General features: G+C 41.5%; 1 protein-coding gene across 4 annotated transcripts in view; it reads left to right on the forward strand.

Moving 5' to 3' along the window:
• The first annotated feature begins 4,450 nt into the window (after positions 1–4,450).
• The window catches only part of ankrd27 (ankyrin repeat domain 27 (VPS9 domain)), a 26,816-nt gene continuing 18,576 nt past the window's right edge, over positions 4,451–12,690 (forward strand). For 3 of the 4 annotated variants that reach the window (XM_047819719.1, XM_047819721.1, XM_047819722.1), the window contains exons 1-8: positions 4,451–4,606; positions 8,830–8,952; positions 9,991–10,101; positions 10,198–10,354; positions 10,904–11,058; positions 11,153–11,212; positions 11,875–11,928; positions 12,215–12,280. In XM_047819719.1, coding sequence (XP_047675675.1) covers positions 8,851–8,952; positions 9,991–10,101; positions 10,198–10,354; positions 10,904–11,058; positions 11,153–11,212; positions 11,875–11,928; positions 12,215–12,280 — 705 coding nt within the window. In that variant the 5' untranslated portion in view covers positions 4,451–4,606; positions 8,830–8,850. The remainder of the gene's footprint in view (positions 4,607–8,829; positions 8,953–9,990; positions 10,102–10,197; positions 10,355–10,903; positions 11,059–11,152; positions 11,213–11,874; positions 11,929–12,214; positions 12,281–12,690) is intronic. The other variant, XM_047819720.1, reaches the window with a different exon arrangement.

The raw sequence follows: 12,690 nt of genomic DNA on the forward strand, positions 1-12,690 counted from the left end.
GATTCGAGTGTAGTTTGTATGATTACAGAACATTTTTAATCGTGTTTTTTGTTTGTCTTTATATTTAATTGTACTAAAAAAGTTTATGAAAGACTTTTACAGGCATTTATAGTTACGTACATCATTGTGTGTTAATGAGATGAGACCTGTGTCTTCTTACACAACATTAAAGGCTCATCATTAATCTTGGATTACGTGTCCTGTCTATCAAACATGTTCTGGTGAATTAGATGTTACTATGAAAACAATAACGTATTTGAATTATTAGTTTAAAATATTAGAAATTCACTTGCAATGGACTACAGAGGTAAAAAAAAATGAACAATGAACAGAACTCTTTAATTCCTGTGTAAAGCCATAATTATTGTATCATTTTATTGACATCAGTTGACGATCCAAACGCTGGACACTAATTAAATTCAACATTTTATTTTGTATGATGATTAGTGAGGTGAACCAAATTTAGTGGTGATCTTCTTCCTCTCATCTCAGATCTATCCGATCTATAACGATAAAATAATGACTCTAATTAGTCGCCATGAAGCAAACATCGCTGAGAAATAATTTAATCAACAAAAACCTTTAATCCTCACCTTCATCTATATTCTCGTTGTTCTGTCCCACAGGCTGTACTGTAAAATGAACACAGAGAGTGTCGCATAGAAATAAATGGTTGTAGTTTAGTATTTAAACAGAATATTTTGTACTTTATTTAGTTTAATATTTAAACAGAAATGACTCACTGTTAATATTGTGTTCAACAACCACGTCGCCTCCAAACCTGTTGTTATGTACAATGTTTTGATGTGACTGGCTCCCGTCGTTCCATATGTTGAAGGTCCCATCTACAATTTAAAAGACAAAATGTTTTTCATTAATTAATGTTGGTGTCACTTTTACAGTATGAATCAAAGTAAAGAAATAAAACAAGTCAATTCAAGTACTACTTTGTTCTCTGGGCACAACAGGACCTGCTCCTTCTCTGGGTGGAGGTCCTGCAATACAAGCCAAGATGTTACAGCAACCTACATATGGTACAAGGCAACATTCTCCTCTCTCAGATATTTATTGTGCTTTAATAAATCATAGACAGTCATTTATCTCAACATTGTACTGTTGGTTGTTTTCTCACCAGTGTAATTGGTACGACTTGTAACCTGTCCAGTGAACACATTTCCCTGCAGAATTGCACCAGTGTGCACACCTTCTCTAACGTCTATGTTTACCGTTGTAGGTTCTGTGAAAAGAACAAAATCATTTCCAACCCATGAACATTTGAGAGATCCTGAGCTAAGTATTTACTTAATAGAAGCACTTGCCAGGGATTTTGTTGAACTTTTGTGGTCCTCCGGCCATTTTACACAGTAGAGAACCCAGATGATGTAACGACCTGTAAAGATGATCTTGCTTCTTTTCCTGTGTGGTTGACTTGCGTATGTATTCTATACGTGTTGTTGTGTGGCTGACTATAGTATAGAAATGCAACAGGAAGTCTGAGCTGTTTTGTTCTCTCTCTTAACCTTCTTCATTTGCTTCATTTTTGCATACCTGCTTGTTCTATTGTTATTGTGTTTTACTTTTTCTTAAAGATAGTCTTACCAATACACACACACACACACACACGTTTACCGCTTTCTGATTTTTTTTGCATGTTTGTCACAATTTAATGTTTCAGATCAAACATTTAAATATTAGTCAGTCAAAGATAACAGAAGTAAACACAACATGCAGTTTTTAAATGAAGGTTTTTATTATTAAATAAAAACGAAATCCGGGGCACGGTGGCTTAGTGGTTAGCATGTTCGCCTCACACCTCCAGGGTCAGGGGTTCGATTCCCGCCTCCACCTTGTGTGTGCGGAGTTTGCATGTTCTCCCCGTGCCTCGGGGGTTTCCTCCGGGTACTCCGGTTTCCTCCCCCGGTCCAAAGACATGCATGGTAGGTTGATTGGCATCTCTGGAAAATTGTCCTGAGTGTGTGAGTGAATGATAGTGTGTCTGTGTGCCCTGTGATGGGTTGGCACTCCGTCCAGGGTGTATCCTGCCTCGATGCCCGATGACATTTACATTTACAGCATGTGACAGACGCCCTTATCCAGAGCGACGTACATAGGTGCTTAAATCTCTAACATTGAATACATTAATGCTGGTTCACTAGGTTACATACTTAAGATACCATGAGTTTAAAACATTTGTTCAAAGTTACAATGAAAAAGTGTCAAAGGTTTTTTTTGTTTTTTTTTTAAATGCAAAAGATAAGAAAAGAAGTGCTAGTTGAAGTGTTTCCTGAATAAGTAGGTCTTCAATCGCCGCTTGAAAATAGCCAGTGACTCAGCTGTCCGGACCTCTAGGGGAAGTTCATCCCACCACCTTGGTGCCAGAACAGAGAAGAGTCTTGTAGTATACTTGCCTCTTACCCTGAGAGATGGTGGAACCAGTCGAGCAGTGCTGGTAGATCAGAGGGTGCGGGGTGCAGTGTGAGGAGTGATGAGGGCTTTTAGGTAAGAGGGAGCTGGTCCATTTTTGGCTTTGTAGGCCAGCATCAGTGTTTTGAAGGCAGTGGAGGGATTGCAGCAGCCCATACCAGGGTGGTATGGAGAACTTTGGCAGGTTGAAAACAAGCGGGCAGCTGCATTTTGGATCATTTGCAGAGGACGGATTGCGTTCATGGGTAGACCTGCCAGCAGTACATTGCAGTAATCCAGTCTAGAAATGACAAGAGACTGAACAAGTACCTGAGCAGTCTGTGTGGACAAAAATGGCCGAATCCTTCTAATGTTGTAGAGAAGAAACCGACATGAGCGAGTCACATTAGCAACATGAGAGGAAAAGGACAGTTGATTGTCTATGGTTACCCCAAGGTTGCGAGCTGTGGCTGAAGGGGAGATCGGGCATGTAGACAACAATGATAACAAGGTTGATAGGAGAGGTAACTGAAATGGCATGGAATTCAAAAGAAGAGATGGTTAAATGAGAGCAGAGTAGAGGATGACGCCTGAGATAGGCACAGGTTCCCCGTGACCTGAGAAGTTCGGACAAGCGGTGGAAAATGAATGAATGAGAAACAAAATCCAAACCTACACGGCCCTGTGTGAAAAAGTGTTTGCCCCCTAAACCTAATAACTTGCAGTGAGTCTGTAACTGCACTGTGGAGGAATTTTGGTCCACTCATCTTTACAGAATTGTTGTAATTCAGCCATATTGGAGGGGTTCCGAGCATGAACCACCTTTTTAAGGTCCTGCCATAGCATCTCAATAGGATTCAGGTCAGGACTTTGACTCGGCCACTCCAAAGTCTTCGTTTTGTTTTCCTTCAGCCATTCAGAGGTGGACTTGCTGGTGTGTTTTGGATCATTGTCCTGCTGCAGAACCCAAGTTCACTTCAGCTTGAGGTCAGGAACAGATGGCCTCAATTTGTCCTTCGGGATTTTTTGGTAAACAGCAGAATTCATGGTTCCATTTATCACAGCAAGTCTTCCAGGTCCTGAAGCAGTAAAAAAGCCCCAGACCATCACACTACCACCACCATGTTTTACTGTTGGTATGATGTTCTTTTTCTGAAATGCTGTGTTACTTTTACACCCGATGTAATGGGACACACACCATCCAAAAAGTTTTTGTCTCATCAGTCCACAGAGTATTTTCCCAAAAGTCTTGGGGATCATCAAGATGTCTTCTGACAAATCTGAGACGATCCTTTATGTTTTTTTGCTCAGCAGCACTTTTCATCTTGGAGCTCTGCCATGCAGGCCATTTTTGCCCCAGTCTCTTTATTATGGTGGAGTCATGAACACTGACCTTAACTGAGGCAAGTGAGGCCTGCAGTTCGATGTTGTTATGGGGTCTTTTGTGACATCTCGGATGAGTCGACGCTCTGCTCTTGGGGTAATTTTGGTCAGCCGGCGAATCCTGGGAAGGTTCACCACTGTTCCATGTTTTGGCCATTTGTGTATAACAGCTCTGGTTCGCTGGAGTCCCAAAGCTTTAGAATTGGCTTTATAACAAGTGATGTTTTTGAAACACTTTTTCACACAGGGGCCATGTGGGTTTGGATTTTCCTATAATAATAAACCCCTTCATTTAAAAACTGCATGTTGTGTTTACTTGTTATCTCTGACTTTGAACATTTAAATTAGTTTGATGATGAAATGTGAGATGTGTAATATGTATTGATGTGATCTGAGGTATGGAGATCATTCGAACTGATCTGGGAACATCATGGTATATCCATCTCTTCTGTCCATCCTTAACACTAGATTTATTTAATTTCATTATTTAAAAAAAATTGTATATTAAGTAATATTAAGATTGGTATGTTTACAGTTTATTCATTAACATAACTGTATGATCCGAATGCCAGAGGGTTTCCTTGTGATGATCCAGAGTCTGTGTGTGTGTGTATATATATATATGTATGACTACAGTGGGCGGGTCTGATAAGAGTTCGGCCGTTCTGATTGGCCAGTGACACCGTCAATCTAAACTGGTACGGCTTGGGGAAGTGCTATGGCTAATGCTATAATGTCGAGTCACATAATGTCGGGCTTATCGTCGGTTTACTGTAATAAATGTTAAAGCTTTCATGCAGACGAGACTGACGTTAACCAGGTAAGCTTCAGATGTGTTTGTAAGGTTTATCTGTAAGCGTATTATCTGCTTCGTCACATTTGTTAGAACACACTGAATATCTCTGTCAGTGTGTTAGCTGTTAGCTAGTTTACAGTATGTTATCCTCCTGTCATCCTCATTCATGTGTTGGGTTTGAGTGTTAATTACAGCTGCTTAGGGTAAGCTGACAACCCCAAACAACATACAGGTCGGATGACCAGCTGAGGAAATGTCACAGGCTAATGGAGCATTTTAGCAAAACTTGTGTTCTTTTGTTTCGTAGCTGTGTTAAGTGTCTTAGTTACTGAACACTGTCGTTATATGGCATTATCTATCTTTAGGTGGCATCTGTAGCTGTGTTAAGTGTCTCAGTTACTTCACATTGTCATCATTTGTCATTATCTATCTTTAGTTAACATCTGTAGCTGTGTTAAGTGTCTCAGTTACTGAACACACCGGCATCATTTGTCATTATCTGTAGCTGTGTTAAGTGTCTTAGTTACTGAAAACACTCATTATATGGCATTTAGGTGACATGTTGCTGTGTTAAGTGTCTTAGTTACTGAACACACCGGCATCATTTGTCATTATCTGTAGCTGTGTTAAGTGTCTTAGTTACTGAACACACCGGCATCATTTGTCATTATCTGTAGCTGTGTTAAGTGTCTTAGTTACTGAAAACACTCATTATATGGCATTTAGGTGACATGTTGCTGTGTTAAGTGTCTTAGTTACTTCACATTGTCATTATCTATCTTTAGGTGACATCTGTAGCTGTGTTAAGTGTCTTTGTTACTAAAAACACTGTCATTATATGGCATTTAGGTGACATGTTGCTGGGTTAAGTGTCTTAGTTACTTCACATTGTCATTATCTATCTTTAGGTGACATCTGTAGCTGTGTTAAGTGTCTCAGTTACTGAACACACTGTCATCATTTGTCAATATCTATCTTTAGGTGACATCTGTAGCTGTGTTAAGTGTCTTAGTTACTGAAAACACTCATTATATGGCATTTAGGTGACATGTTGCTGTGTTAAGTGTCTTAGTTACTTCACATTGTCATTATCTTTAGGTGACATCTGTAGCTGTGTTAAGTGTCTTAGTTACTGAACACACTGTCATTATCTATCTTTAGGTGACATCTGTAGCTGTGTTAAGTGTCTGTACATCTGTAAACTGTATCACTGTATAAGTGTGTAAAACTATACACATGAAGCTACATCATACACATAACCACCACCTCTGGGGTAAAATTATACACATGAAGCTACATCATACACATAACCACCACCTCTGGGGTAAAACTATACACATGAAGCTACATCATACACATAACCACCACCTCTGGGGTAAAACTATACACATGAAGCTACATCATACACATAACCACCACCTCTGGGGTAAAACTATACACATGAAGCTACATCATACACATAACCACCACCTCTGGGGTAAAACTAGGTGATACTAATAGAATCTTTATAAACTAACCAGAAGCCGGTGTTGTTTTCTCTAACTGACCCAGTGTGAATAAATCTGTCACCAGGACAACATGATGGTTTTGTTATGTATTCTGTATGTAAAGCACTTAAGGTTAAGATGTATGTAAGTTTATTAATAAAGCACATTAACACCGACATACAATTACAACAAGCATAAAAACCAGACAGACAGACAGACAGACACATTTACAAGCTGACGTGAGGAAGGTGTAATTACAGGTGTGTTTAACGATGATTACTTTCACACAATGATCTCGGTCAAACACTACAAGAGGCAATAAGATATCGATCTACTGGATCATCTACTAAAGATAAACCTGTGTTAAAGGAAAGTTACCGTGTTCAGTAAATTCAGAGTAATGCAGACTATAAACAGGAGCCTGTTTCAGCCTGAGATTGAGCTCATGAACACTTTATGAGGAACATCTGGACACCTTAATGTCATTTTCTAACGAGGCGACGGTGTCGTCAGTGAACACTGAATAAACTCGTCTGTCTCAGCAGCTTCGGGTAAACAAGAACGGGAAAAATGTGATCTATGTGTCTTGGAGGCTGATTGATGGTGAGACAGACTTTCATTCATTCGTTCATTCTCTACCGCTTATCAGAACTTCTCGGGTCACGGGGAGCCTGTGCCTATCTCGGGCGTCATCGGGCATTCGAGGCAGGATACACCCTGGACGGAGTGCCAACCCATCACAGGGAACACACACACTCTCATTCACTCACACACTACGGAGAATTTTCCAGAGATGCCAATCAACCTACCTGCATGTCATTGGACCGAGGGAGGAAACCGGAGTACCCGGAGGAAACCCACAGGGAGAACATGCAAACTCCACACACACAAGGCGGAGGCGGGAATCGAACCCCCGACCCTGTAGGTGTGAGGCAAACGTGCTAACCACTAAGCCACCGTACCTCCCATTGAGACAGACTTGTTTAAATATATATTATAATATATTATATTATATTATAATTGTTTAATATAAGATCTATATGATTTACACACACACACACACACACACACACACACACACACACACACACACACACACACACAGACTGAGCAGAATCAGGAGGAGCTTTTATTACCAAGTGTGCTTGAGCATAGAAGGAACTTTATAACTTTATACGCTTCCAGAACACAGAGAATGGTAGAATGGAATGAGATGCAGGGATGTATTAGGATGGAGAACTGATGGTGTTTGATAACAAAACAACAAAAACACCAAAACAAATGGAGATGTCATGTACGGCACCATCACGAGAGGTAGAGTAACTCGGATCCTCTGTATGTTCTGGTGAGCAGAACCTTGTTGGAACTTTAGGCGGATGAGCTACAACAGCAGAAGGTTCCACTTCTGTCAGCCAGGAACAGAAACAGAAAGAGCCTGAAACTGCAGGAAATTTACCAAAACCGGGAAGCCGAAGGTTGGGGTGGGGGAAGATGGTGTAATTGCACACTTGGGGCTCATTAATACCGTTCAACCATGATTTGTATACCACAGCCTGAGTATTGTTGCTGACCAGGTGCCACCTTCATGGCCACAGTTTACTCATCCTCTAAAAGCTACTGGCTTCATGAACGTGACGACAAGCTAAGTGTTATTTACTGGTCTTCTGCTCTTCTGCTCTTCAACCTGGCTTCATGAACAGGAAGTGGTTGATGGAAGTTGCTGTAGAGAGTTGTATTTGAGGATGTCATTAAAAATGTTGTCTCTCTATATATACTGTGTATTTTATTTATATATATATATATATATATATATATATATATATATATATATATATATATATATATATATATATATATATATACTGTACACACATGAACACATACATTTCTCTTAACGTTGGTTTTGCTTTGTTACACAGAACTAATATATGCCTTTGTCCTTTACATGATTATGCTTGTGTGTCATTTTTGCTTGTTTGTTTATCTACAATCGTGTTGGACAATAGTTTTAAAGGGAACCAATTCTGTGTAAGGATTATTACTACAACAGAGTGTTTCCTTCTTGTGAAAGTATTTGTCCTCCATCATCACGAGTGCGTGGTTCCCCGCCAGCCAGTTCTGGCCCATAAAAACCAGATCACATGGTGTGGTTCACATGCCTCTGCTTCTCAGCACCCATGTGAAGCTCTGTGGTGATGAGGGTTAGGGATCAGGGGTGGTGTGGTGTGGTGTGGTGTGGTGGAAGCGAGGCCCTTGTAACACTACAGCTCCGTTCTTGACCTGCCTTCAGGCGTCGTGCGATTTAGTCCGCACGTTATATACTCGAACCGGTCCTCAAAAGCTCACTAATGGCTCTGGCTTTTTTGATCCGTCACATTAAGGGCCTGAAGATGCGATTTGTCTCCGTGTCACACGCTCTGCTTAACCGTCATAAACAAGTGAGTATGCTAACATCGGAGTGTAGTGCAGGGATTTGTAGCTACGCACTTAGAGAATTACAGCTGAAGTATTTTTAGTCAAAGGTTTGAAGATTTTACCGAACGATTCTTGTCACCGATTGAAATCTAAACTTTGTCCAGGATTAAAACAGTGTAAATCTTTTCCAGCCTAAGATCGTGCTTAATCTTTCTGTGCTGCTAGGAAACGCGAACCAGCCGATACCTTACATGGATCGTAGTGAAACAGGAACCGTGACATTTAGAAGAGTTTTCATGTACCACGTCACTATCGTTTCTCTTTTCCTCTCTCTGTCCACTACAGGAGTCAGAGTGCTGGGTCCCTATGGCTGTGTATGATGAAAATATTCTGAAGAATCCATTTTATTTGGCACTGGAGAAGCAAAGACCAGACCTCTGCAGCAGAGTGGCAGAAGTGCACGGCGTTGTAAGCAATTTTCTTCACAACATCGATTTCTTTAGGCCGTACATTAAAGATAAACATGTAGATTCTGTCACTATTCATGTCTGTAGTCTTGTCTTTGTATCAAATGCGCTATATGGCCGAATGTATGTGGACTAGAGGTCTTCACTGGTCCGAGCGGGATCGGGTCTAAAAGTTTCACGTGTACCTCGGACACGGGTCGGGTGTAATAATAGCGGCACCGGGTCTCGGGTGATTTAAAATGAATGTGTTTTTACCGAACGCTGTTACTACACAAATCACACCTCTTTTCTATCGTAGTAACGTAGAGAGGCAGCTACAACCGCGTTTTGTGTAGTGACAGCGTTTAGCTCAGGAGTTATTGACTCGGGGAAACTCCGACCTGTGAATATGTGGCCAACTTCCTGCTCCTTCAGTTCTCTCCAGCGCTGGAAAGCTGATCCTATATTAACACGTCCTACTTCTTGTCCTTATCGTAAGTCTTTCTTCGCTTTCTTTGTTTGTTTTTATCCTCCACGTCGATGTTAAAACCGCTTTCTGCTAACGTCACACACGCGCACCGAACACTCTCTCCGCCCATATTGACAAGACCCGCCCCTTTCTGCTCATTGGCTACATGTTAGTTTTGATTTTTTTTTTCCTAACTCAGTTTACTGAAGCATTTCTCAAATATCAGAGACCCCACCTTGAAGTCTGGGTTAAAAATTTATTCTGTCAATAGTTGCTCCTAATACATGAAAATGTAGTTCGGAGACACAATTAAGGGGCACAAACACCAGGTGCTGTATGCAGAGCAAATGCTGTTTTTAATGCAAATCGTATTGAGAAATGCATTTAAATTACAATTTTAATATTGTGCTATTAAATAAACTCTTTTTGCATTTTTTTGTCGATCAATGAGAGGAAAACAAATCGAATCTGATATCCTTCTTATTAGTTTCCGTAACCTGAAACTGGGGAAAGTGAAGGGACCATAAGATCCAGTACATGTAGTAGATACTTTTTAAATGCACTGTGATCGTCTTCTGTTTGTTTCTGTAGGTCCTGGTTCCCTGTTGTGGAAGTTTATCAGCTAGTTCGTACACAGCGGTGCAGTTTGAGAGCTATGTCCTCTTACCTGCAGAACAAGGCTTCCAGACAGTCGATGGGAAGGTACGTACTGTACAGACACGGTCACTCCTGCTTGCTCACCGGGAACGTTAGCAGTGCGCAGTGATCGTAAGCTGTGTTTTCTGTCGGATCTCGCAGGAGGTGTCGATAGAAAACAACCAGGTACATTTGGTGACTGGCTTCGTGAATCCTGCTTCGATCGCCATTTTGTTCGAGGAGACGTTCTACAACGAGAAGGAGCAGGCGTACAGCATCCTGTGTATCGCCCGGCCCGTCGACTCCGAGCCGAGCGCAGGTAGAGCTCTCCGCCTCTTACTGACAAGGTGTGGGTGTTCAAGCCGGTTCAGGGGGTTTTCATTTTTATTTATTTTATTAAGTTTGAGTTTTTTCTAGCACGGGGACCTTTTGCTCAGTGTAATCTTAATCCTCAGAATTACACACTTTTGTTAGTTCTTGGTTTGAGAAAGACTATTTGTATTGTGATATCAGGGTTTCCCGCAGAAAATTTCTTAGTTAAGGCGTTAGGGTTCGGTGGGTGGGCGGGGCTAGTGGCGGTGGGCGGGGCTTCTTTGTGAGATCGACCACAGACTCTGTACTACGTTTGACAATTATTTATTTAACACTAAATATTAAATTTTAACAACATATAATAATAAATAAGAACGTGCAAGACAACATTCAAAATTTGGATGCCCTAGTTAAGGCGGTAGGGCTTCCGAGCTTAGTTGGGCCGCCTTAACTGAAAAGCGCTGCGGGAAACTCTGGATATTCTGTGAAAACAAAAGGGAAGTGAGAACCGAGGGCTGACTGATCAACCTCTCGGAACCGAAACTCTGTTTGACAGTTGAGCTGAGTCCCGGCCCTGCACACTACTGCCTGAAGAACTTGGAGGAGGCGAAGGACTTCTTGGGCCGCCATGCTGAGAAACTGGACAAATTCATTGCTGCATTCTGCACCTCCTTCAAAGAGCAGGAAAGGAAGAGTCTGCGCCATCACATAGTGAGAGATGGACCGATTCCCTTAATTACTCCTTAACGCAGGTAACTTGTACTAGTCAATGAAAGAATAACTGCGTGTTCTTCTTTCTCCTCAGGATGCTGTACACACCCTGTATACAAAATGTCTTCAGTGCTTGCTGAGAGATTCACGACTGGTACGTAGAGATCGACCCGTGCTCTAAAGTTCAGCTGTGTCTGTACTAGAGGTCTTCTCGGGTCTAAAGAAATCGACCCGACCCGAAGTGACCCGAATCACTTTTTACCCAAACCCGACGTGCATAATTATTATTATTTTTTTTTAAAGAAAGACCCGACCCGAGACAAACCCGAAAAAATTTGACCCGAGTACGACCCGACCTGACGGCAATTTTATTTTTACCCCGACTGGACCCGAACGTTGCGTAACTACACTAAAGTAACCGCTACAGCGTGGATTCAAAATTGATTGACAGGTCTGTTTCAACGTAAATTAGCTTACCGCCAGCCGCACGTCACCATTCACATGTCGCAAGCGGTCTTGGCAAACAGAGGAGAGGTTGGAAAAGGACTCGATTCGATGCACACACACGAGATACAGTAGTTCGGGTCTTCTCGGGTCCGTTCGGAAAAAACACTTTAATTTTAAATTACCGGAGACCTGACGCAGCTATTATTATACCCGACCCGTGTCCGAGCTACACGTGAAACTTTTAGACCCAAACCCGCTCGGTCTCGGGTCGGATCTCGGGTTTTCGGATCTAAATGGACCCGTGAAGACCTCTAGTCTGTACTGATGTCTTGTGCTGTGAGTTGATGAAGTGAGTGTTGTGGATTTTAGAAGGTGTTGACCAAGCAGGAGCTTCAGATGACTCTTCTCAAGCAAGCAGTAGAGGTAAGTTTTTATAAGTCTGCTGTCATACTAATCTTTTACAGCCCTCATGTACCAACATGTTTTAATCCTATGGGAAGTGTCATAGTCTTCCTCCTCAAAATAGAACTCATTTATGTACGAGTCAAATAAATCTAGCTAGATAATTACCCAAATTACCCAGTACACTTAGATGTTTCTATGGTTCTAAAAAACAATATAATATGGAAACTAAATCAGGACAGCGTACATGGAACAAGAGCTTTGTGTTTATGTAGTGTTTTTTTTTTTTTTTTTTTTTTTTTGGCAGATGTACATACATGATGACATCCATGAACATCTCTTTAGTTATGTGGGAACTCTCGAAGCAACTCAGGTACTATTGTGTGTGTGTGTACATAGTGTGTGTGTGTGTATCTATGTGTGTATCTGTGTATATATGCGTGTGTGTGTGTGTGTGTGTGTGTGTGTGTGTCTGGGGGTGTGTGTGTGTGTGTCTGGGTGTGTGTATCTGTGTGTGTGTGTGTGTGTGTGTGTGTGTGTGTATCTGTGTGTGTGTGTGTGTGTATCTGTTTGTGTGTCTCTGTGTGTGTGTATCTGTTTGTGTGTCTCTGTGTGTGTGTATCTGTTTGTGTGTCTCTGTGTGTGTGTATCTGTTTGTGTGTCTCTGTGTGTGTGTATCTGTTTGTGTGTCTCTGTGTGTGTGTCTCTGTGTGTGTATCTCTGTGTGTCTGGGTCTGTGTGTGTGTCTGGGTGTGTGTGTATCTGTGTGTGTGTGTGTATCTC

This window comes from Tachysurus fulvidraco, chromosome 10 (genome assembly GCF_022655615.1).
Source record: "Tachysurus fulvidraco isolate hzauxx_2018 chromosome 10, HZAU_PFXX_2.0, whole genome shotgun sequence".
Taxonomy (NCBI): domain Eukaryota; kingdom Metazoa; phylum Chordata; class Actinopteri; order Siluriformes; family Bagridae; genus Tachysurus; species Tachysurus fulvidraco.